The sequence below is a fragment of the Piliocolobus tephrosceles genome, chromosome 12, assembly GCF_002776525.5.
Source record: "Piliocolobus tephrosceles isolate RC106 chromosome 12, ASM277652v3, whole genome shotgun sequence".
Classification (NCBI taxonomy): Eukaryota; Metazoa; Chordata; class Mammalia; order Primates; family Cercopithecidae; genus Piliocolobus; species Piliocolobus tephrosceles.
Genome location: NC_045445.1, coordinates 38,923,733 through 38,948,812, shown reverse-complemented (window position 1 = coordinate 38,948,812; position 25,080 = coordinate 38,923,733). Strand labels below are relative to the sequence as shown.

The 25,080-nt window shown below is 40.2% G+C and overlaps 2 protein-coding genes and 1 pseudogene across 3 annotated transcripts in view; 2 read left to right on the top strand and 1 right to left on the bottom strand.

Moving 5' to 3' along the window:
• The window catches only part of LRCH2 (leucine rich repeats and calponin homology domain containing 2), a 134,653-nt gene that overhangs the window by 75,225 nt on the left and 34,348 nt on the right, over window positions 1-25,080 (bottom strand). For both annotated transcript variants that reach the window (XM_023203053.2, XM_023203055.1), the window contains exons 2-3: window positions 8,015-8,159; window positions 4,590-4,716 (exon numbers count right to left, since the gene is read on the bottom strand). In XM_023203053.2, coding sequence (XP_023058821.1) covers window positions 4,590-4,716; window positions 8,015-8,159 — 272 coding nt within the window. The remainder of the gene's footprint in view (window positions 1-4,589; window positions 4,717-8,014; window positions 8,160-25,080) is intronic.
• LOC111536626 (RNA-binding motif protein, X-linked-like-2) lies at window positions 9,256-11,316 on the top strand. Its single transcript, XM_023203003.1, has 3 exons — window positions 9,256-9,749; window positions 9,867-10,246; window positions 11,102-11,316. Exons 1-3 carry the CDS (start codon window positions 9,256-9,258, stop codon window positions 11,314-11,316), a joined length of 1,089 nt encoding a protein of 362 aa, XP_023058771.1.
• Window positions 17,539-17,877, top strand: LOC111536675 (annotated as a pseudogene).

Sequence of the window (25,080 nt, the reverse complement as noted above, 5' to 3'; positions counted from 1 at the left end):
TTAAATTAAAGCACGGTTAACAGCTAGCAAAAGTTACACTCTAATGTCATTGCTCTAAAGATGGATTATCTGGCAGATTTCTATTTATATGACATCATGAAGTCAATCTAGCACAATAAATAGAAACTTTCCATACAAAAATGTAAGATTATATCTTAGTAACTACATAAGTCAACCTCTCAAAAATCTCAACTAAAGGCCAACTCATACTAGCCAAAACCAGAAGTAAGAATGATCCAGCACTCTTCATGTGGAGGTAAAGTAAAAGACTTACAACTCTCAAACATTGTGTAATCTGTCAATTACAGTAGCTGTCTTGAGATACTTGGCTGGGCAGAAGCTAAGAAAGTCAAGGGTTTATAAATGTGCACTGGAGAAACAGACTATGATCAGGATGGATTTAACTAAATCTATTTCTCCAAAGGGATACAAAATGAGAAGTTACAAGCCCCAACACTTGTGACTCATATCATAGTTCAAAGACATTCTAAGAGATCTGAGTTGGAAATCTCTCAGGTTATCTAAGGTATCTCTCAGGACATCTCTGTGGTTAAAATCCAAGCCCCTATTTAAAGGCAAACAATATCAAGTTTCCATAATAACAAATTGAGGTTTTTATTTATTATCATAATAAAAAACAGAAAAAAGAACAGTTTAAGTTAACTATGCTCTCTCCTCTCTTTCTTATAATAACATCAACAAAAAGAAAAGAGAAATATACAGCATGGTCTCAGACCAGACACACTTCAAATGAAATTCATATTCTAATGCAACTGCCCCCAATTTCCAACTTTTAGTGAAAACGATAATAGCCTGGAGGGAGGAGAATAGTACATACATTCAGTTTTCAAAATAATATTAAAACCATGTAGGGAATAATATAATAATGCTATAGATGATTAGGAAAATATATCCTACATATCTCTTTCAAACACTATCTAAGACATCTTCATTCAACAAGAAATATTTATTAAATACTATTAACATTTGCTAGGTACTGTTCCAGGGACTGGGGACATATCAAGGGACAAAACAAAATTTCCTGCTCTCATAGCTCCTCATGGATTTTACATGCTAGCAATGGGAGTAAATTATATAATATGCTAGAAAGTGATAAGTGCTATTTAAAAAAAAAAAGTAACAGGGTAGGAAAATGGCTATGCTGACAATAGTGGGGAGGGATACTACCTCATCTCACAGAGAAGGTGATATTGAGCAGTACTGTCAGAGCTAAAAGAGTGAACCATACTAATATATAAGACAGGAATATTCCAGACAGAAGGAACAATAAAAGTAAAGGCGCTCAGAGCACACCTGACAAATACAAAGAATAGCAAGGAATCCAGTGTAACTAGAGGGAAATGGATAAGGGAGAGAGTAGAATAGAGGGAAGGATATAACTTTAGCTTTTGTTTTGAGAGATGTGGGCAGGAACCAGAAACTTTTGAACAGGAGATTGACGTGATCTGACTTATATTTTGACAGGATCACTTTAGCTGCTATGTTCAGAATAGACTATTATTCAAATGATGGATAATAGAAGTTTGTGAAAATGTTATTTAAACATTATTGCTTCTTTCTAAAGGTATTTGATACTTATGATTTCCATATGGAAAATCCACAGAAATTTGAGAGATAGCTGTCATTTCCCAGGAGAAATAAACCTAGGCATAGGAAATGAACCAACTCCAGTAGGTGCTCTACAAAATACTCTGCAGAGGATTGGAAGCCAGGGAGTATTTCCTAGGTTTCTAATGATAGAATTTCATTGCAGTTGATTATCACATCATGTGGAAGAGTATCATGGGAAAGTATTCCAATGACAGGGAATACCCACCAATTCAATATGTACAACTGCCAATTAGCCCTCCTAATGCTATCTACCCATCTACTGTTACTGATTTCAAGAGTTTAAAGCATAATAATTTTATAGTACCTAGTAAAATAATAGTGTTTAACATTTTAGAATTTCCTACATAAATTAAAAAACAGTTGGTCCTCTGTATCTATGGGTTCCTCATCCATGAATTCAACCAAATACAAATCAAAAATATTCAGGAAAAAAAGCATGGTTGTGCCTGTACTGAACATATATTGACTTTTTTGTCTTGTCATTACTCCTTAAATAATATAACATAACAACTATTCACACAGCATTTACACTGTATTAGGCATTATAAGTAATCTAGAGATGATTTAAAGTATACGGAAAATGTATTTAGGTTATATGTAAATACTATCATTGTGTATAAGAGACTTTGGCATTCGTGGATTACGGTATGGGGTGAATCCTGGAACCAATCCCCCTTAGAGGGACAACTGTAGTAGAATTAATCTAAAACTCCTAATTATGTTTTACATTTCATTTATCTAAAAATTACATCATGTAATTAAAAACTTAGGGCCAAAAATTAAATCTAAAAAAATGAAGAGACATAAAATCTTAAATTATAACCTTTATAAAAATCTGGAAAAAACATTAATAGTGTTCAAGTCAAAGAAAATAATGGTCCCTTTTATTATGAACTTGTTAGATCATATCTGGAATCTCTGTTCATTTTTTAGTATAACATTAAGGGAGACTTTAACTAAAAGGAACATTTTCTAAATTGAATTACCTAAAAGTAAAAAGTCATACAAAGGAATAAAGGTAATAAGGATGTTTAAGGTATACAAAAACACTTCTTAAGAGTTTGTTAGGCCGGGCACGGTGGCTCACGCCTGTAATCCCAGCACTTTGGGAGGCCGAGGCGGGTGGATCATGAGGTCAGGAGTTCAAGATCAGCCAGGCCAAGGTGGTGAAGCCCTATCTCTACTAAAACTACAAAAAGTTAGCCAGGCGTGGTGGCAGGTGCCTGTAATCCCAGCTACTCAGGAAGCTAAGGCAGGAGAATTGCTTGAACTCAGAGGGCGGAGATTGTAGTGAGCCGAGATCGCACCACTGCACTCCAGCCTGGGAGACAGAGTAAGACTCTGTCTCAAAAAAAAAAAAAAAAAAAAAAGGAGTTGTCATTATACATTATATAGATAATGGACCCAGGACCAATGGAAGAAATATAGAAGCATGTATTTTGGTTCAAAATAAGAAAGATTAATAACAAATAGAGTTTTGCAAAGAAGAATTAGGACAGTCACACATGCACACACACACACACACATACAGAGTTGTCACCATTGAAAATATAGAGTAGATGTATCAGGGGTTCCTACATTAGAAAGTGGTTGTATCTGATCACTTCTAAGATCTTTTTTAACTTCAAAATTTTATGGTTCTAAAGCATAAGGTGAAATTCAAGGAAGTTTCCTTTTATTATAATTGGACATGCAGGTATTCCTTAATGAATAAAAGGTATTCCTGAAATTTCTGCTCACTACATTCTGTTAATTTATTCATTTCTCATAATGAAATTGTAGGTAAGTTCCTCAAGAAAACTTTTGACACCCCGGACATAATAAAGTCATACATAAGTATACTTCAGGACTTTAGTCCATGAATGGTGGCCATGTATGGTGGCTCACATCTGTAATGCCAGCACTTTGGGAGGCCGAGGCAAGTGGATCACTTGAGGCCAGGAGTTCAAGACCAGCTTTGGCAATGCAGTGAAACCCTATCTCTACGAAAAATGCAAAAATTAGTTGTGTGTGGTGGCGCATGGCTGTAATCCCAACTACTTGGGTGGCTAAGCATGAGAATCGCCTGAACCCGTGAGGCGGAGGTTGCAGTGAACCAAGATCGTGTCACTGCACACCAGTTTGGGCAACAAAGCGAGACTCTGTCTCAAAAAAATACTGAGGCCTACTACGCTATTTAAAAAACCTTATTATTAGGAAAGCATCATTCAAAATAAAAAAAAAAAACATGCAGCATGGTATACTGCATAAAGTGGAGGTAACCAAAAGATATGAAAACTAACTGAAAGCTATTATAATAATGCTATAGATGATTAGGAAAATGCATCCTACATACCTCTTTCAAACAATATCTAAGACATCTAAGAGGATCTGAATATGTTTCTCTCAGAATTCAATGTCCTTTAATACCTAAAATGTTATGTCAAGGTAATTAATTTAAATTATTCTATATTTCTACAATCAATTGCATATAACGGCCTTTTATTATTTATTTCAGTCTAAAAAGTGTTATAACATCACATAAGCAAACAGTGAGGAAGAGTTACGTCGCTAATTCTACCATTTGCAGATACTTTCTTCTTTTATCTCCTTACTCTAAGGATATATCATAGTTCTATAAAAGCTTTATTTTAAAAATTCCCTTAGCTTTTCTCTAAGACCTTTACTGTACACAAAATGAGTAAACAAATGCTTATTCATTTGAAAAGTATTTCTTAAAGTTTGTAAGCAAGCCTTCTGACTCCACTAGGACTAAGGAAGAATCATGCTATTTTGTGACTGGAAAAACTCAGACATACAGTATCTCAAGATTTTACTAAGTCTTACCGAATTTAGACATCTACCAAGTTAGTACTTTTTTAAAAACTTACAATGAAATTCCATTAAAAATGAGTAATCTTCCAAAATGTAGATATATTATGCATATTGCATTCAATTAATACAACTATTTTACTCACCAACTCCATTAAATCTTTTAACTTCCCAATTTCTTCCGGAATGGATACTAGTTTATTATTACTGACGACCAAAACTTTAAGGGGAAGATCAAATAGGTATTTTGGCAATGTTGATAAAAGATTTCGGCTGAAAAGAATGAGAAAGTTTCTTTATGAGAGTATATATGTAACGTGACATATTAAAAATGAAGAAATCACTTTTTAAGTAAATGATATTCTATCACTAAGTAATAACTTAATAATCACTTACTGAGTGCTCACTTTGTATCAGGCACAGTGGTAACTTTCTTATATGCACTGTCTCATTTAATCTTCATGTTAATGACATACAAGATTAAGTAGTTATTATCTCCATTATACAAATCAGAAAATGAAAGTTAAAACTGCTTAAGTGATTTGCCCAAGTACTGCAGAGATTCATAGCATAGCAAAGCCTATGCAGGCAGACCTATGATACTACTCTACACACTGTCAGTTCTCAAAAACGCAGAATGATTCTTCTGAGCTCAATAATGTCAGAACTTTGCTCCTTGATATAATTCTGGCATATTCAATACTTCTATGCTAGGGAAAGTCTCCAGGGATAAATGTGCATGCACTATGTTCAAGTTTATAAAAGAATGAATAGGACTATATCTTCAAAAACATGTAGTAACCTAACCCATTCCCTTTTAAGGTTTAACAGCCTATTAGCCCTTTATCTCAGCTCAAAGTTGATAAAACATTCTTATCTCTGTAGATACATTTAAATATAATAACTAACATTTACTGAGTGCCTACTATTGCCAGGCCATGTTCAGAGCAGCTCATGTGAATTAACTCTCACAGTAATCCCCATTTTGCAGATGAAGAAATAGTCACAAGAGTGTAAGTAAACTGCTCAAAGTCACACAGCTGAAAGTGGGAGAGGCAGGATTCAAACCCAGGCAATCTGGCTCTGGGGTCTTTGCCCTCAAAGTACTATGGTCAAATTTATATGCCAAAACAGACTGACTGACCCAAATGAACCACTACCAAAATGTATATGTTTCCATTCCATTTACATACTAACAAGCATTGGTAAGCGATAAGCTATTACTTTTCCTATTTTTCAAAGTGACATTTATAGACCTATACCTAGCATTTCATGTAACATACACAGCAACAAAAGTCCAGTGTTACTCAAGTGGGGACTTGAAGACCCTCCTCCCCATCTTTTCTGTGGCAAAGGACATCCAGAAATACTAAACTGGCTTTAATAACACAGCACAAACAAACAAACAAACAAAAAAATGGCAATGCCCCTCAACTAGCAATACTGGCCAGACTGCTGGAACGTCAAATATGCTAGGGTCCTGTCATAATCCTTCATACTTTCAGGATCAAGCAGGCTCCTTGGAGAAATGGTCTGCCTGGAGCCCTTCACACCAGGGCACACAAGGATCTTTCTATAGGATTCTACTGAAAAAGGGGGGGGGGGGGTAGTATATAGGAAGAAAGAAGAGTTGAAAATTATTTAACAAGTTTATTAAGATATTTTCACCAAAATAAATAAATACATGGAAGAAATAATGGCGAACTCATTCTAATACATCTTCAGGCCAAAAATAGCTTAAAAATTATTTTCTTCCCTTAAAAAGCATATTCAGGCCAAGCACAACGGCTCATGCCTGTAATCCCAGCACTTCTGGGAGGCCGAGGCAGGCAAATCATTTGAGGTCAGGAGTTTGAGACCAGCCTGGCCAACATGGTGAAACACTGTCTCTACTAAAAATCAGCTGGGCCTGGTGGCAGGCACCTGTAGTTTCAGCTACTTGAGAGGCTGAGGCAGGTGAATCATTTGAACTTGGGAAGCGGAGGTTGCAGTGAGCCAAGATGGTGCCACTCCACCCTGGGAGACAGAGCAAGACTCCGTCTAAAAAAAAAAAAAAAAAGCATATTCACTGAGTTAACACAATCATCTTTCACCAGGATCTGGTTTCTTCATACTGACAAACAAATTATTAATTGTCCCTTTTTTACTACATGCTTTAAAGAGGAATTCAATCACTAGAACAAATGTTATTTCAATATAGTTTGCTCAAAGATTTTTGTGACTATAAAAAAAAAAATCAAAGTTGACTTCTACAGATCATGACAGGATAGAATCAGAGAACATTTTAGTAAAACTAAGATTACCATATGTGTTAATAGAGAAATGTAATTCAGTTTTTGGCAAATCACTAATTCCGCAAAAGAACAAAATGAAACAGAAACAAAGACAAAACTTAAAAACACCTCATTTTCCTCAAACCTCTCCTAAGCCAGGCCAAGGAGATTTATACCTACCTAGAGAAAGGACAACCCAAATGACTGACATCTATGGAAGGAAACCTCTCTCACACATTTTAAGTTGTAAGGTGGTTTCAGTTAAAATAGCTTGTACTGTCAGGTAACACCACTAGGAGAGTCATATAAAAGAATTGATATATCACAGTGAGAAGGGAACATTATCATTTATGTATATTAATTATATTTACTACTTCTCCATATGGGAATTTAGACAAGTAACTTGGTTAATGAGATTATCCCTTCCAACTGAATAAAAAAAGAAAAATTTCTAAAATTAAGTCACAATATATCAATTTTCATTCAATGTTACTGATTTGGCAGGGAAAGTTTTTTCTTATACTTAGTAAGTGTTCACTCTTTTTAAAAGCTATGTATGAATGAGAGCTCTACAGCCAGACTGCTTTGATTTTAATCTTGGCTCTACCACTTGCTGAACATATATATGAATTTGGACAAAGAGCTTAACCCAGTTTCCTCATCTGTAATGCAGGGATAACAACAGTACCTATCTCAAAATGCTGTCATGAAAACTAGATAAGGTAATATGGGTAAAGCGTTTGGAACACGGCCTAGCACATGGTAAGTACTTACTAAGTATAAACATGAACTGTCATCCACTTCCAAATCTTTCAATATTCTCATCCCACTCTAACCATCCTTGAAGTAGAAGCAAGAAGTCACAAAAGTGAGAAAAAATAACTCAAGCACTGTTTGTTTCACATATCTAAGGATGCATATAAAATCTGTATTGTGGTGCTATAATTTCCGGAAAATATTTATGGTCTAAAGCCTTGCTACTCAAACTGAGGTCTAAGGACCAGCAGGTAGGCATGAGCATTGCCAAGGGGCTTGTTAGAAATGCAGGTCCCACAACAGACCTAAGAAATTACAATCTGCATTCTAACAGATCCCCAGGTAATTCCTGTGTGTTAAAAGTTTGCAAAGTTCTGCTCTCAAGAAAAGCCTACAAAATAATGTGAACATATAAAAAACACAAATAAGATACTGTTGAGATAAATTTAAGCTACACAGCCAAATCAAACATATGCCTTTGCCACTAAAAAGGATTAGAACGACAATAAAAACCAAAATTTATTTTTAAATTGTTTTCTTACCTAATGTTAAGGTACGTTAACATCTGCAGATTTTTAATCGCTTCAGGAATGCTTTTGATGCAATTATGATATAAATTTAATGTTTCAAGGGGTGCAAATAACCAGACATCAGAAGGAATTTCTGTAAAACGATTTCTGGAAAGATCTGGAAAAAAAAATAGTGTCTGAGTATTAAACATACACCAACATCTATAGTAATTAAAAGAACTATTTTCACACTTGCTGAATCACTTAGAATTGAAGCAACTACTTAAAATACTTTAAAATATACAATATTATCCATCAATACCTTGAAGGCAAAAAACATCATTTAGAAATACACTCAAATGGCCGGGCGTGGTGGCTCACACCTGTAATACCAGCACTTTGGGAGGCCAAAGCAGGCAGATCTTTTGAGCTCAGGAGTTGGAGACCAGCCTGGCCAACATGGTGAAACCCTGTCTCTACTAAAAACACAAAAATTAGCCGGATGTGGTGGTGGGCCCCTGTAATCCCAGCTCCTCAGGAGGCTGAGGCAGAAGAATCGCTTGAACCCAGGAGGCTCGGAGGTTGCAGGGAGCTGAGATCACGTCGCTACACTCCAGCCTGGGTGACAGAGTGAGACTCTGTCTCAAAAAAAAAAAAAAAAGGAAAGAAAGAAAGAAAAACTCATAGAATGCATGTCTATTAACCAAACGTATTTGATATGCTTCAGTATACCTAAATTCCAAATATGTGATTTGTCTTTTAAAATACCAATGAAGAATTATCTCTGATCTTTAAAAGCAAACACAAAAATACCTCCCACGATCCCACATCCCCCTCCATCTGCCTCTTCTTTTACAGCCAAACTTACATAAATCTACAACACAACTAAATTTATTACTTACCATGGACTTCTCAACCCACTACAATTCGGTTTCTGTCCACTCTCACATCCACCAGTGTTACCAACAACCACCACATCAATAACCATTCCATATGTCTGGAAAGATTATTTTCCTTTGGCTTAGAAGACTACACTTCTGGGATCTCTTCCTACCTCTCTGGCTACTTCTTATTTTCTTTTCCTAGGTTTTCCTCTACCTGTATCATAAACGTTGTTGTTCCCAAGAACTATGACGTAAGGTATTTTCCTTCTTGAGACATACACCCTCCAACCGGTAGGAGCCGCCCTCGACGAGAGCGCTGGAAGACCGCGACTGAGTTGCTGCCTCATCACCTCCCACTGCCTCTGACCCGCCATTCGAAAAGCAGACATGATGGCGGATCGCCCAGAGAAGCTTTTCGTTGGGGGCCTCAACCTCAAAACCGACGAGAAAACCCTCAAGGCTGCGTTTGTCAAGTATGGCCGCATCAACAACTTGTTCCTGATGAAAGACCGAGAAACCAACAAATCGAGGGGCTTCGCGTTTGTCACCTTCGAAAGCCCTGCCGATGCCAAGGCCGCCGCCAGAGATCTGAATGGCAAGTACCTTGATGGTAAGGCCATCAAGGTGGCCCAGGCCATCAAACCAGCATTCAAGAGCAGCTGGTGGGTGCCGCCGCCCCTGGGCAGCAGCAGTCGCTCGAGGTTCCCACACGGAACCCGTGGGTGTGGCAGCAGCCCAAAGCGACCCCACTCCTGGGGCGGGCCTGATGACGGCCACGGCTACGCGGGGTTTTTTGACCAGTGGCCCTACAGGGCCCTGATGCCCAGGAAGCGCGGGCCACCGCCACAGCGCCGGGCCAGCCCACTCCGCAAGAGGGCCGCACCGTGGAGCCTGGCTCGCAGCGTTGGCAGTGAAATGCGCCGGAAGGCCCCGGCTGTGTGGGGGCGAGACGGCTACTCAAGCGTGCCGCTGCAGCGCTGGGCCAGCCCACCCCGAAAGAGGGCTGCGCCCCAGTGGAGCCTGGCTCGCATTGGTGGCGGTGGAATGCCTGGGAAGGCGCTGGCCATGTGGGAGCAGGAGGGCTACTCAGGCTCACCACTCCGGGAGCCACTGCCCCCGTGCCGCCACCCCGGGGATTTTATCCCGGCGCTCAGAGAGTACAGCCGCCGCTATTATAGCCACTCCAGTGTCCGGGACTACTGTCCCTTGAGAGGCTATGGCAAGCAAAACAGCTACAGGGGTGGCGACCGTGACTACGTGGATCATCCTAAGGGCTCCTACCGAGAGCCCCTCGAGAGCTATGGAGGCCCGTGCCGTGCCACCCCTGGGCGGGGGACACCGCCATCTTACGGAGGAGGATACCGCTATGAGGAGTACTGGGGCCGCTCACCCGATGCCTTGCCCGTCACCTTGCCAGATGCCTACAGCAGGGCCCGCGACAGTTCCAGCAACGGCCGGAGCTACCACTATGGAGGAGGAGGCCACTACGAGGAGTATGGAGGCCCTTCCCCTGACACCTACAGTGGGGGCCGCTCGCCCATCGCCTACAGCAGAGGCCGGGACAGTTCCAGCAACAGTTACAGCGGGAGGCACCACTACAGAGGAGGAGACCACTACGAGGAGTACCAAGGTCGCTTGCCGGAGGCCACCTACAGCGGGGGCCGCTCGCCCGAGGCCGCCAAGAGCGGGGGCCGCTGGCCCGAGGCCGCCAACAGCGGGGGCCGCTCACCCGAGGCCGCCAACAGCGGGGGCCGCTCGCCGGAGGCTGCCAACAGCAGGGGCCGCTCGCCCGAGGCCTCCTACAGTGGGGGCCGCCACAGTTCCAGCAGCAGTTACGGCGGCGGGAGCCACAACTATGGAGGCGGAGGCCACTACGAGGAGTACCGAGGCCGCTCGCAGGACACCCACAGCGGGGGCCGCTCGCCTGACACCCACTCGCCTGACACCCACAGCGGTTATCCCCGTGCCCACACTGGGGGCCACTCGCCCGACACCCACAGCGGGGACCGCTCCACCGATGCCGGCAGCAGGGGCCACGACAGTTCCAGCAACAGTTACGGCCAGAGCGACCACTACGGAGGAGGAGGCAGCTACGAGGAGTACCGAGGCCACTCGCACAATGCCTACAGTGGGGGCCACTCGCCTGACACCTACAGCAGGGGCCCTGACAGTTCCAGCAACAGTCATGACCGGAGCCACCGCTACGGAGGAGGAGGCCGCTACGAGGAGCACGGAGGCTGCTCGCCTGACGTCTACGGTGGGGGCCCCGACAGTTACAGCCGGGGCGATCGCTTCTCGAGAGGTCGAGACCGGGTAGGCAGACCGGATCGTGGGCTCCCTCTGCCCATGGAAAGGAGCAGCCCTCCCCTGCATGATTCTTACAGCTGGTCCAGCTGCAGGGTGCCCAGGGGTGGAGGCCCCTTGGAGAGGGAAGGCTGGAGCAGATACTAAGCAAGAACAGACTTGGGACCAAAAATTCCTTTTCAAAGTAACAAAAAGAACAACCTGTTCTATATTAAACTACCCAAGGACTAGTATAAGTAAGAGTTGTTTTTACCTTTTAAGAATTTCCTGTTAAGATCTCCATTTTTATGCTTTTGTGAGGAAAAACTTAAAATTTCTTTAGTTTGAAATTGTTAATGTTTCTTTCAACCAGTTCATGTTAAAAGTGTAAGATGAACCTGAGTCCTAGTCTTCTTCTATTTACAAGTTGAAATACGATTAATGGTTTCTTTGCTTGTAAATTTTCCTGATAAATGAGACAAACAGTTCTAAGATCTTTCATAAACATCTGCTCACCTAAAATGGAAAAATGGATCATTCTGCTCATTTAAACCAACTAGATTTTGGGTGGAGAGCGGGAGGGATTGGTGTATTTCAGATTTAAGGGTATCTTTCAAACTGAATCTCAGTGTTCCCAGTATTAAAAACCAAACAACCAGCAACAACAACAAAAATGATTTAGATCAAATGTTTATGAAAAGAAAATTATGTTCACTCAGTAAATCTGAAAAGTAAATGGGAAAAAAAAGATATACACTCTACTGGGTGATTTCATCCATCCTAGGTCCAAATTATATTTATATACTGATGAATTGCAAATTAAGGATATTGTTTGGAGGAACGGAGGCAAGATGGCGCAGTTCCGGGTTCTTCACCGTCAGCTTTCCCGCGCCCGGGAAAGACACAGGTCGACTGCGCAGGCGCAACCCGACCTCCGACGGAGAAAACCGGAACCCGCCTAGCCACGCCCACTGCCCAGCCCCCAACCCGCCTATATCCCGCCCACTGCCCTTCCACTCCCAGGCCCAGGACATAAAAGCCGCTGCCGGCGGATGCGCCGTGCGAACTTTCTTGGCCCCTGCTCGTGTGCGGACCTAGGAACCTCGCCCCAGAGCTCCACTGGGTGACTCCCCCGGCCTCCCCTGCCGGAGATCGAGGGACCTCACCCCTCCCCCACACCTTCTTTCCTGAAGCTGGGGGACCAAAAATAAATGTGCAGTTTTGCTCCTAGCCTTGCCTACTCTCTGGTCATTTAATACTCGCCCTGGTTTCCTGGAAAGCAAATCAGCTTCTTAGAAAGCAAATCAGATATGTCTAAAAGCCTATGTTCTGATCTTCAGGACTTCACCTTGATATCTCTCAGGCACCTCAAATTCTACAAGTATAAAATCTGAAATGAAGATCTTTTCCCACACTTCTATTTATTTATTTATTTTTCTTTTCATCTCAATGTCAACAACATCCTTCTGGTGAGTTGCTCAAGCCAGAAACCTGGTATCATCCTTGATTCATTCGTCTCCTAAATGATTGCAAGTACACACAAATATACTTCCATTCATTTAAATTTTCACAAAAATAAAATCGTGGAATTATTACAACCATTACTCCTCTATTAAGGGTTTGTTAAATGAATTTTGAAAAATACTTAGGACATTGCAGTAGTGGGTTGAAAAACAAATACTCTAGAAGAGAGTTGGCTCAGCCTCACCACTGTGGACGTCTGATAACCATTGTGCGGGGATATCCTGGGCACTGTAGGATACTTAGCAGCATCTCTGGCATCTACCCACTAGATGCCAGCATTAACCTCTATTCATGGCAGACAAATAATGTCCCCAAAGGTACAAACCCCCAACAACTACCTGAATATCAAGTTAGTTACCTTATCATAGAAATTTACTTTGTTCACACTAGCTCATTATACTTACTTGGTTAAAAATGTAAGAAAATTTTGTGCCTCTGTTAGGAAGAGCATCCAGCTTAGTTCAATGTACCTCATTTAGCATCTGGTCTGCCCTCATAAAAACAACCTCCTATCAATAATGCTCAACTTCATTCCAAGGGATGAGACCTATTCACTTAGCAATATAGTAAGTTCCTTATTCAGAACATTAACATACGTATTACTACATATGTAATATATACAGATACATATAGAGGAGATAGACAAATATTCTCACTCTTAACCTAATGTAAAATTATATAACTGGCAAAAAAAAAGTTATGTTTATATAATATAAAAATTAATTTCTATTCTTCCTCCTCCCACCATAAAATTCTGAATAACTTAAAAAACAATAGAATTACTAGAAACCAAAATCTGAACTAGAAACAAATGTTTCCCAATATTCTGGCTTACCTCCTCTGGATACCCAAGCATCACACAGTTCTATTGGGGAGGAAAATGAAGTCACTGTTTTTAGTTTAGGATTTTTTTTAATATTTAGGGTTTTACCTCTTATTCTTGTAACTTCAGAATTCCAGGAGTTCAAAATTAGTGTTTACAATTAATTTGAAATCCTAAAAACAAAATTATGCTCAATTTGTTATTCTGTATAATACCTAGTATTAGGCACTCATAAATAAACAGTGGTCTCAGAGATAGATGATAGTAACTTGTATTAAGATTGCAAGAATAGGGATAAGAGAAAGTGGATAAAATTTGAAATATATTTTGAAATTAGTACTCACAGGGAGTGGCAAGGAACTAGGTATGTGGAAGAAACGAGAGGAAAGAATCAAGGATGGCACCCAGGATTCTGGCCTAGACAGCTAAAATAATATTATCTAATAAACAGTGGGAGTGTAACAGGATTTTTGTAGTTTCTTCTGCTGGTGAGATTTTTGTTTTTTTTTTTTTTTTTTTGAAACAGAGGTGCAATGAAGGGTTCAAGTTTGTATCTGTATAAACTGAGACATCTGAGAGAGACTCAAAGAGGGGCTGTTAAATGGGCATTAGACAGATGAATATTGATCTCCTAAGTGAAGTCTGGGATAGATATATAAAATTGAAAGTTGTGGCCAGGCACAGTGGCTCACGCCTGTAATCTCAGCACTTTGGGAGGCCGACATGGGCGGATCACAAGGTCAGGAGTTCGAGACCAGCCTGACCAACAATGATGAAACCCCATCTCTTACTAAAAATAGAAAATTTAGCCAGGTATGGTGGTGCGCACCTATAATTCCAGCTACTCAGGAGGCTAAGGCAGGAGAATTGCTTGAACCCAGGAGGCAGAGGTTACAGTGAGCCGAGATTGTGCCACTGCACTCCAGCCTGAGCGACAGAATGAGACTCCATTTCAAAAAAAAAAAAAAAATTGGAAGTTGTAGGAATATCGTTAGTTCTATTAAATCACAGAAATGGAGGACATCACCTAATATCAGAGTATCGAATTAGAGGATAAAGAATGGGCTATCAGGAAGGCCAACAGTTAGAAAGTGAGTAGAGAAAAAACAGCAAGCAGAGAAGTCTGAAAATAATGGTCATAAGAAAACACAGTAATCATATGAAAAGATCAAAGAAGTTCAAAAAGTGACAGGAGGCTGACCTTTGTTTTCCAAGATAGCTGACTAAAAACATTTCCAGCATGCCTCATCCACTTAGAAAAACCAAAGTGGTATGCAGACAATCACACTTTGAATACATTATCCCACAGGGAACACAGGGTTCAACAGAAAAAGTGAAAGGAAACTCCAAAATCTGGGAATGAGAAGGAAAGCAGACAACCTGTATGGTCAAGACCGGCTGGGACCTAATGAATCCCCAATACAAGAGAGAGTGAGTATTTTTCTGCAGTCCACTTTCCCACTGGGGAATCATACAGTCCAAGCCACAGGAGAGCACCCTGACCCACCCAAATTCTGAATCTGATTTAGGGAGCATCCAGGAGACTATGAGAAGGAACAGCTCCAGGGAGGCAACATGCCCTGGGTCCCACACAATTCCTGAGAACTAAGTAGCCACAGTAAGATGCCATTCTTAATCCTAGCTCTTAGCAACTATGAGTGGTCCTGGAAATCTGCAGCACCAGTCTTGGCCATTGGGGAAGATCAGGTTGCATCTTGTGGAGCAGGGGCTTGAGCAGGAATGGGGATCAGTGGGGATCCCACAGCCAAAACTAAGAAGTGGACATGGCATGGGCTGCAGTCTCTGGCACTGGAACCAGGCTCCCAATGCTCCAATCCTGAGCAGGATGAGTTACTGCAGAGGCTTGGTCTTGAGCTGGGTGCTGGCTTCTATGGCTCATGGCTGAATTATGGGCTAGGTGCAAACTGCCATACTAACAGAACAGCCAGGTTGGCTGCCACAGCTGGGATGGGGGAGGGACAGCAGTGGTCTCATCCTCCCTGGCACCCATGGCATGACCTCAGCACAGCAACAGTCACCTCTCACCCAAGCATTTCACCAGAGGCGTGAGGACTACACTGCCTGCCCTATCCCCACATCATAGTTCATGCATGCACTTGCCATTGTGAGGTGTTGAGTACAAGCTTGCCCAGTCTGGATCCACCCAGCTTCACCCCCCTAACCCTATGCCAACACAAACTAGTGGGGGGGGCCAGGTTCTGGATGTTCCACAACCCAATCTACCACCTAGGGCACATGAGCACTTCTAGGGGACAGAGACTGAGCATAAACACCCTACTTCTACAGTCTCAGCTGGCTCTTACCTGCAAGCACCACCTTCTGACCTAGAAGCCAGTTTGCACAACCTGTTGCAACCACTTCCAGCACAAGAGCACAGTGCATGGGAACAAGGAGAGCATCTCACCACCACTGCTACCTCTATCACCCTCACTACCCCAGCTGCTCGGGAGCTCGAGAGCCTGCTTATATGCCTGGTATACCGCTACTAAAACTGAGAAAGCCACCCAGATGCCCAAACATTAGCCTGCCTGGAAACTGCCAACACAGGAGCCAGCATATGCTGTCCCAGGTCACAAGGATAGATATACTTAGCACACTTCTGCTACCATTAAAACCTGATGATGGGCCCATCAGGCACTCAAGTCACAAGCACAACTTCACCACATGCCCCGCCAAGAACCACACATTAACCCAATGAAGATAGCCATATAAATTATACAGTCTTCACTACTGCATGCACCTGAAAGCAAAGCCAGAAGGCCTTACCCAACTAACATCATTGTCACATCTTCAAGAAAAAAGTCCCCCATCCACATGAAAGTCATTTTTTAAAAAAGAAGATGTAACTATGAAGCCAGATGAGCAGAAACCAACATAAAGATACAGAAAACATGAAAAAGCTAGGTAATATGATGGCCTCAAATGAATGCAGTAATTCTCCAGCAATAGATCCTAACCAAAGAGGAAAAAAAAAATCCTCAAAATCCCAGATAAAGAATTCAAACTACTGATTTTAAAGAAGCTCGATGAGATGCCAGAGAAATCTAAAAACCAAAACAAAGAACTCAAAAAATCAATTCAGAATACAAATAAAAACTTTTAACATGGAGATAAATATCTTTAAAAGATAAAGAGGCCAAGTATGGTGGCTAACGCCTATAATCTCAGCACTTTGGGAGGCCAAGCTAAGAGGACTGCTTGAACCCAGGTGTTTAGGACCAGTTTCGGCAACATAGCGAGAACCTATCTCTACTAAAAATACAAACATTAGCTAGGCATGTTGGCACATGCTTGTAAATCACAACTACTCGGGAAGCTGAGGCAGGAGGATCACTTGAGTCCAAAAGTTTGAGGTCATACTGAGCTATGATCACACCACTACACTCCAGCCTGGGCAACAGAACAAGTCTCTCTCTCTCTCCCCCACACACACGCACACACACACACACTCACACACACAAATTCCGAAACTAAAAGATTCATTGAAGGAAATACAAAATACATTTGAAATACTAGATCAACCAGAAGAAAGAATTTCAGAACTTGAAGACAGGTCTTTTGAAATAATCCAGTCAGACATAAATAAAGAAAAAGAATAAACAAAGCTTTTTTCTTTCTTCTTTTTTTTTTTTTTTTGAACTTGCTTATTGCTTTTATTTATTTATTTTTTATTAGACTTTAAGTTCTGGGATCCACATGCAGAACATGCAGGTTTGTTACATAGGTATACATGTGCCATTTGAGACTACACAAAATGACCAAACTTACAAATTATTGGTATTCCTGAGAGAGATGAGAAATTAAAAGGCTTAGAAAGCCTATTTAACAAAATAAGAAATGAAACTTTTCCAAGTATAGCAAGATTTAGACATCCAGACACAAGAGACTCAGTGATCCCAAGGAAAACACAATGCAAAAAGGAGTTTGCCACAGCATATTATAATCAGACTGTCTAAGGTAAAAAGAATTCTAAAATCAGCAAGACAGCCTTCAACCACAGCCACCATTGGAGAGCAGCAGCAATGGCTCTGTGCTACACTATGGTTGTGGCCCTCAACAAAGGCCACAAGGTGACCAAGAATGTGAGCAAGCCCAGACACAGTCGTAGCCTCGGGCGCCTGACCAAACATACCAAGTGTGTGCAGGGCATGACCCGAGAGGTGTGTGGCTTCACCCCATACGAGCAGCGTACCAAGGAGTTACTGAAGGTCTCCAAGGACAAACAGGCCCTCAAGTTCATCAAGAAAAGGGTGGGGACACACATCCTCACCAAGAGGAAGCGAGAGGAGCTGAGCAATGTCCTGGCCTCCATGAGGAAAATTACTGCTAAGACTGAGCCCCCTGCCCTGCCCTCTTCCTGAAATAAAGAACAGCTTGACCAAAAAAAATAAAATAAAATCATCAAGAGAAAAGCACCCTATCATCTACATAAGAAAACTCCATGAAACTAACATAAGACTTCTCACCAGAAACCTTAAAAGCCAGAAGAGAAGGGAATGACATATTAAAAGTGCTGAAATAAAAAAAAATCACCTACATAAGGAAATTCCATGAGACTAACATGAGACTTCTCACCAGAAACCTTAAAAGCCAGAAGAGAAGGAAATGACATATTAAAAGTGCTGATAAAAAAAAAAAAAAAAAAACAAGACTGCCAGCCAAGAACTCAATATCCAGCAATAAGCTTCATAAATAAGAAGAAATGAAGTCTTTCCCAAACATGCAAATACTGAGGAATTCATCGCCACTAAACTGGCCCTACAAGAAATGGTCAAAGAAGTCCTAAACTTGGAAGTAAAAGTGATATTCATCATCATGAAAACACACAAAAGTATAAAACTCACTGGTAAAGCAATCACACAAAGGAGGAAGAAAAAGAAATCAAATGACACCACTACAAAATTCCACCAAACCACAAAGACAAACATTCCAAGAAAAAAACAGAGAATTTATAAAACTGGAAAATGATTAACACTATGACAAGAACAAAGCCTCACATACCAATATAAACCTTGAAAATAAATGAATTAAATGCCCCATTTAAAAGATACAGATTGGCAAAATAGATTTTAAAAATATAATCCAACTATATGATGCTTACAAGAAACTCACATTACTTGTAAAGACACATATAGACCAAAAGTAAAGAAGTAGAAAGACAATTCACACAAACAAAATCCAAAAGTGAGCACTAGCTGTACTTGCATCAATTAAATCAGATATTAAATAAAAGACGGTTAAAAAAAGACAAAGAACATAATTCTATAATAAAGGGATCAATTTGGCAAGAGGTTATAACAGTTTTAAATTTATATGCACCCAACACTGGAGCACCCAGATCCATAAAACAAATATCACTAGGCCTAAAGAGAGAGATAGATACAATAATGGTGGGAGACTTCAACGCACCACTCACAGCATCAGACTGATCATCTAGACAGGAAACCAACAAAGAAACATTAGATGTGAATTGGACTTTACACCAAACAGACCTAACAAATTTACAGAATATTCTGCCCAACAACTGCAGAATATACACTTTTTCGATGAGCACATGGAACATTCTCCAAGATAAACCACATGTTAGGCCATAAAGCAAGTATCAACAAATGTTTAAAAATGAAATCCTATCAATTATTTTCTCATACCACAGTGGATAGAAATCAATACAAAAAGGAACTTCAGAAACTATACAAACACATGGATATTATACAAGCTCCTGAACAATCACTGGATCAAAGAAGAAATTAATACAAAAGATTAAAAATTTTTTGAAACAAATGAAAATGTAAACACAACAAACCAAAACCTGTGGGATATAGCAAAAGCAGTGGTAAGAGGGAAATTTATAGCATTAAATGCCTATTATTAAAAAAGAAGATTATAAATTATCAACCTAACAATGCATCTCAAAAAACTAGAAAATCAAGAACAAACCACACTCAAAACTAGCAGAATTTGAAATAACAAAGATCACAGTAGAACTAAATGAAATAGAGACCAAAAAAAGATACAAAGTATTTTTAAAAACAGTTGATTCTGCAAAAAGATAAATAAAACTGATAAACCAGTAGCTAGACTAACCTAGAAGAGAGATGAACCAAATAAACACAATGAGAAATAAAAAAGGAAACATTACAACTGATACCACAGAAACACAACAGATCATCAGAAACTATTATGAACAACTATATACTCACAAACAAGAAAACCTAAAGGAAAGAGATAAATTCCTGGAAACATACAACCTACCAAGATTGAACAAGGAAGAAACAGAAAATCTAAACAGGCCAATAATGAACAGCAACATTGAATCAGTAGTAAAAAAAAAAAATCCTGACAAAGACAAGCTCAGGGATTGTTGAGGGAGCTTGGCTGAGGGATTCACAGCCAAATTCTATCAAATATAAAAAGAAGTAATACCACTCCTCCTGAAACTGTTCCAAAAAATTGAAGAGGAGAGTATTCTCCCTAATTCATTCCATGAGGTCACTATCACCCTAATACCAAAACTGGATAAGGACACAACAACCAAAAAAGGCAAACAGCAGACCAACATCCCTGATGAACATTCATGCAAGAATCCTCAACAAAATACTAGTAAATTGAATACAGGACATCAAAAAGATAATGCACTGTATCAGTTCATTTTCATGCTGCTGATAAAGACATACCTGAGACTAGACAATCTACAAAAGAAAGAGGTTTATTGGACTTACAGTTCCACATGGCTGGGAAGGCCTCACAATCATGGTGGAAGGCAAGGAGGAGCAAGTCACATCTTACATGAATGATAGCAGACAAAGAGCTTGTGTAGGGAAACTCCCATTTTTGAAACCATTGGATGTCATGAGACTCATTCACTGTCACAAGAACAGCACAGGAATGACCCACCCCCATGATTCAGCCATCTCCCACTGGATCCCTTCCACAATACGGAGGAATTATGGGAGCTATAAGATGAGATTTTGGTGGGGACACAGAGCCAAACCATATCATACATCATGATCAAGTGGGTTTACACCAAGGATACAAAGATGGTCCAGTATATGCAAATTAATAAATGTGATATATCACATAAACAGAATTAAGGACAAAAAACATATGATCATCTCAACAGATGCAGAAAAAGCATTTGATAAAATTAAGCTTCCGGTCATGATAAAACCCCTCAACAAACTAGGCATAGAAGGAACATAACTCAAAAAAATAAAGGCCATATACAACAAACACACATATCATACCTACAACCCACATACCATACAACAAACCCATGTATCATACTGAATGGGGAAAAGCTGAAGGCCTTCCCTCTAAGATCTACAACAAGACAAAGATGCCCACTTTCACCACTGTTATTGAATATAGTACTGGAAGTCCTAGCCAGGGCAACTGGGCAAGAGAAAGAAATAAAACACATCCAAATCAAAAAGAAGGAAGTCAAAGTATCGCTGATTGCTGATGATATGATCTTATATCTACAAACCCTAAAGACTCCACCAAAAAAACTCTTAGATTTGATAAATATAAAGTTTCAGGATACAAAAATTAACATATAAAACACAGTAGCATTTCTGTATACCAATAATGATCTCACTGAGAATGAAATCAAGAAGTCAATCCTATTTACCATACCTACCAAAAAAATAAAATACCTAGGAATAAATTTAACCAAAGAGGTGAAAGATCTCTACAAGGAAAACTATAAAACACAGATGAAAGAAATTGAAGATGACAAAAACAAATGGAAAGATATCTCATGCTCATGGATCAGAAGAATTAATATTGTTAAAATGACCATACTACCCAAAGCAATCTACAGGTTCAATGCAATCCCTACCAAAATACCAACACCATTTTTTCACAGAATTAGAAAAAAAAAATCATAAAATTCATATAGAACCAAAAAAGAGTCCAAATAGCCAAAGCATTGGTCTTTTGCAACAACATGGATAGAACTGAAGGTCATTATCTTAAGTGAAACAAACCAGACACAGAAAGACAAATATCACATGTTCTCACTCACTCATTTTTTAGTGAATGCTAAAAAATGGTGTATACATAGATATAGAGAGCAGAGTGATAGACAATGGAGACTCAGAAGGGTGACAGAGTGGGAGAGAGGTATATAATAAGAAATCACCTAATGGGTACAATGTATGTTATTTGGGTGACAGATTCTCTGAATCCCCTAACTGGACTACTATGCATGTAATAAATTCACACTTGTACCCCATAAATTATATAAATATTTAATAAAAAAAAAAAAAAGAACAGCCACACTGGAAAACAGTCTGGTATGCTTTTACAAAGATAAATATGGTCTTAATTCAGCAATTGCAAGCCGGGGTATTTACTCAAATCAGTTCAAAACTAATGTCTACACAAAGTCTTCACACTAACAATTATAGCAGCCTTATTCATAATTGCCAAAATTTATAAACAAACAAGATGCATCTTTCAATAGGTAAATGAATAAACTGTGGAATATCCATACAATGGAATCACTTTCAGGAAATGAGCTTTCAAGCCATGTAAAGACACGGAGAGACCTTAACATATATTGCTTCTTGAAAGAAGCCAGTCTGAAATGTCTACATATGCTAGGATTCCTAGGAAATATCATTCTGTGAAGAGTAAAACTATGGTGATAGTAGAAAGATCAATGGTTGCCATGGATCTGGGAGGAAAAGAGGTAATAAGGGAAGAGAAAGAGAGTATTAGTCCATTTTCACACTGCTATAAAGAACTACCAGAAACTGGGTAATTTATAAAGAAAAGAGGTTTAACTGACTCACAGTCCACATAGCTTGGAGGCCTCAGGAAACTTACAATCATGGCAGAAGGCAAAGGAAGAGCAAGCACCTTCTTCACAAGATGGGGGGCAGGGCAGGGGAACCGCTACACAATTATAAACCATCAGATCTTGTAAGAACTCACTCACTACCATGAGAGAAGCATGAGGGAAACCAGTCCCATGATCCAATCACTTCTCACCAGGTCCCTCCCCTGACATATAGTGATTACAATTCGATATGAGACCTGAGTGGAGACACAGAGCTAAACCATATCATTCTGCCACAGCCCTTCCCAAATCTCATTTCCTTATCACACTGCAAAATACAATTATTCCACCTCAACAGTCCCCAAATGTCTTAACTAATTCCAGCATTAAGTCAAAAGTCCAACTCCAAAGTCTCATCTGAGACAAGGCAAGTCCCATTCTGCCTATGAGTCTGTAAAATCAAAAGCAAGTTAGTTACTTCCTATATTCAATGGGGGTACAGGCATTATATAAATACACATGTTCCAAATGAGAGAAATTGGCCAAAATGAAAGGGCCTCAGGCCCCGTGCAAGTCCAAAATACAATGAGGAAGTCATTAAAATTTGAAGTTCCAAAATAATCTCCTTTGACTCCATGTCTCACAATCAGGGTACACTGATGGAAGGGGTGGGTTCCCAAGGCCTTGCATAGCTCTACCCTTGTGGGTCTTCAGGGTATAGCCCCGTGGCTAGTTTCAGGGGCTGGCATTGAGTGCTTGCAGCTTTTCCAGGTGCTTGGTACAAGCTGTCAGTCTGGAGGTATGGAGGATAGTGGCCATCTTCTCACAGCTTCACTAGGCAGTGCCTCAATGGGGACTCTGTGTGAGTCTCCAACCCCACATTTCCCCTCTACACTATCCTAGTAGAGGTTACCCATGAGGGCTCTGGCCCTGCAGCAGACTTCTTCCTGGACATTCAGACATTACCATACAGCTTCTGAAATCTAGGCAGAGGTTCCCAAACCCCAGTTCCTGTCTTCTAAGCACCCACAGGCTGAACACCATGTGGAGGCCATCAAGGCTTGAGGCTTGCACCCTCTGAGGCATCATTATGAGCTGTGCTTTGGCCCCTTTTAACCACAGATGAAGCTGGAGTGGCTGGGACACAGAGCACCATGTCATGAGGCTGCACAGAGCAATAGGGCCCTGGGCCCAGCCTGTGAAACCATTTTTCCCTCCTAGGCCTCCAGGCCTGTGATGGGAAGGGCTATTGTGAAGATCTCTGAAATGCCCTGGAGACATTTTCCCCATGATTTTGACAATTAACATTTGGCTCCTTTTTACTTATGCAAATTTCTACAGCAGGTTTGAATTACTTCCCAGTAAATGGGTTTTTCTTTTCCATCATATAGGCTTCAAATTTTCCAAACTTTTATGCTATTCTTCCCTTTTAAACATTAAGTTCCAATGTCAGACTACCTTTGTGAATGCATATGACTGAACACTTTCAGAAACAGCCAGGTCACATCTTGAATGCTTTTCTACTTAGAAATTTCTTCTACCAGATACCCTAAATCATCTCTCTTAAGTTCAAAGTTCCACAGATCTCTAGGGCAGGAGCAAAATGCCATCAGTCTCCTTGTTAAAGCACAGCAAGAGTGACCTTTACTTCAGTTCCCAGTAAGTTCCTCATCTCCATCTGAGACCACCTCAGCCTGGATTTCATTGTCCACATCACTATCACATTTTGGTCATAACAATTCAACAAGTCTCTAGGGAGTTCCAAAATTTCCCACATCATATTCCTGTCTTCTTCTGAGCCCTCCAAACTGTTCCAACTTCTGCCCATTACCCAGTTCCAAAGTTGCTTCCATATTTTCAAGTATATTTATAGCAATGCCCCACTTCTTTAGTAACAATTTTCTGTATTAGTCCATTCTCACACTGTGATATAAAACCACCTGAGAATGGGTAATTTATAAAGAAAAGAGGTTTAATTGACACACAGTTCTGCATGGCTGGGGAGGCCTTAGGAAACACAATCATGGCAGAAGGTGAAGAAGAAGCAAGCACCTTCTTCACAAGGCAGAGGGCAGGAGGAGAATGCTACACACTTATAAACCATCAGATCTCATAAGAACTCACTATCATGAGAACAGTATTGGGGAAACCGCTCTCATGATCCAATCACCTCCTACCAGGTCCCTACCCCGACACATGGTGGTTACAATTCAATATGAGATTCGGGTGGGGACCCAGAGCTAAACCATATCAAAGAGTGATTAATACATGGAACACAGAATTTTCAGGGCAGTTACACTCTTCTATGTGATACTGTGATGATGCATACATGACACATGCATTTGTCAAAACACATACAACTATACAACACAAAGACTGAACCCTAATGTATAGACTTTAATAATAAAGTATAGCTTCATCCATTTTCGTAATCATCAAGTGTACCATATATTGGTTCGTTAATTGTAAAAACACATTACAAAAATATAAGATGCTAAAAATAGGAAAACTATGAGCTAGAGAAAAGGAGTATGGGGTAACTGTACTATCTGCTCAATTTTTTTGTAAACCTAAAACTTCTGAAAAATAACATATGAAAAAAGCAAATAAACTACAAAAAAGGGACAGAAAAAAATACTAAACCATCAGTATTAATAACAAGAATAATTTAATGATTTAAATAATATCAAGACATTACTAATCTACACATTTTTCATAATCCTTTATGTTCATTCCCCTTCAAATAAAAGATTATTTAGTTAAATTACAAAGTAACATT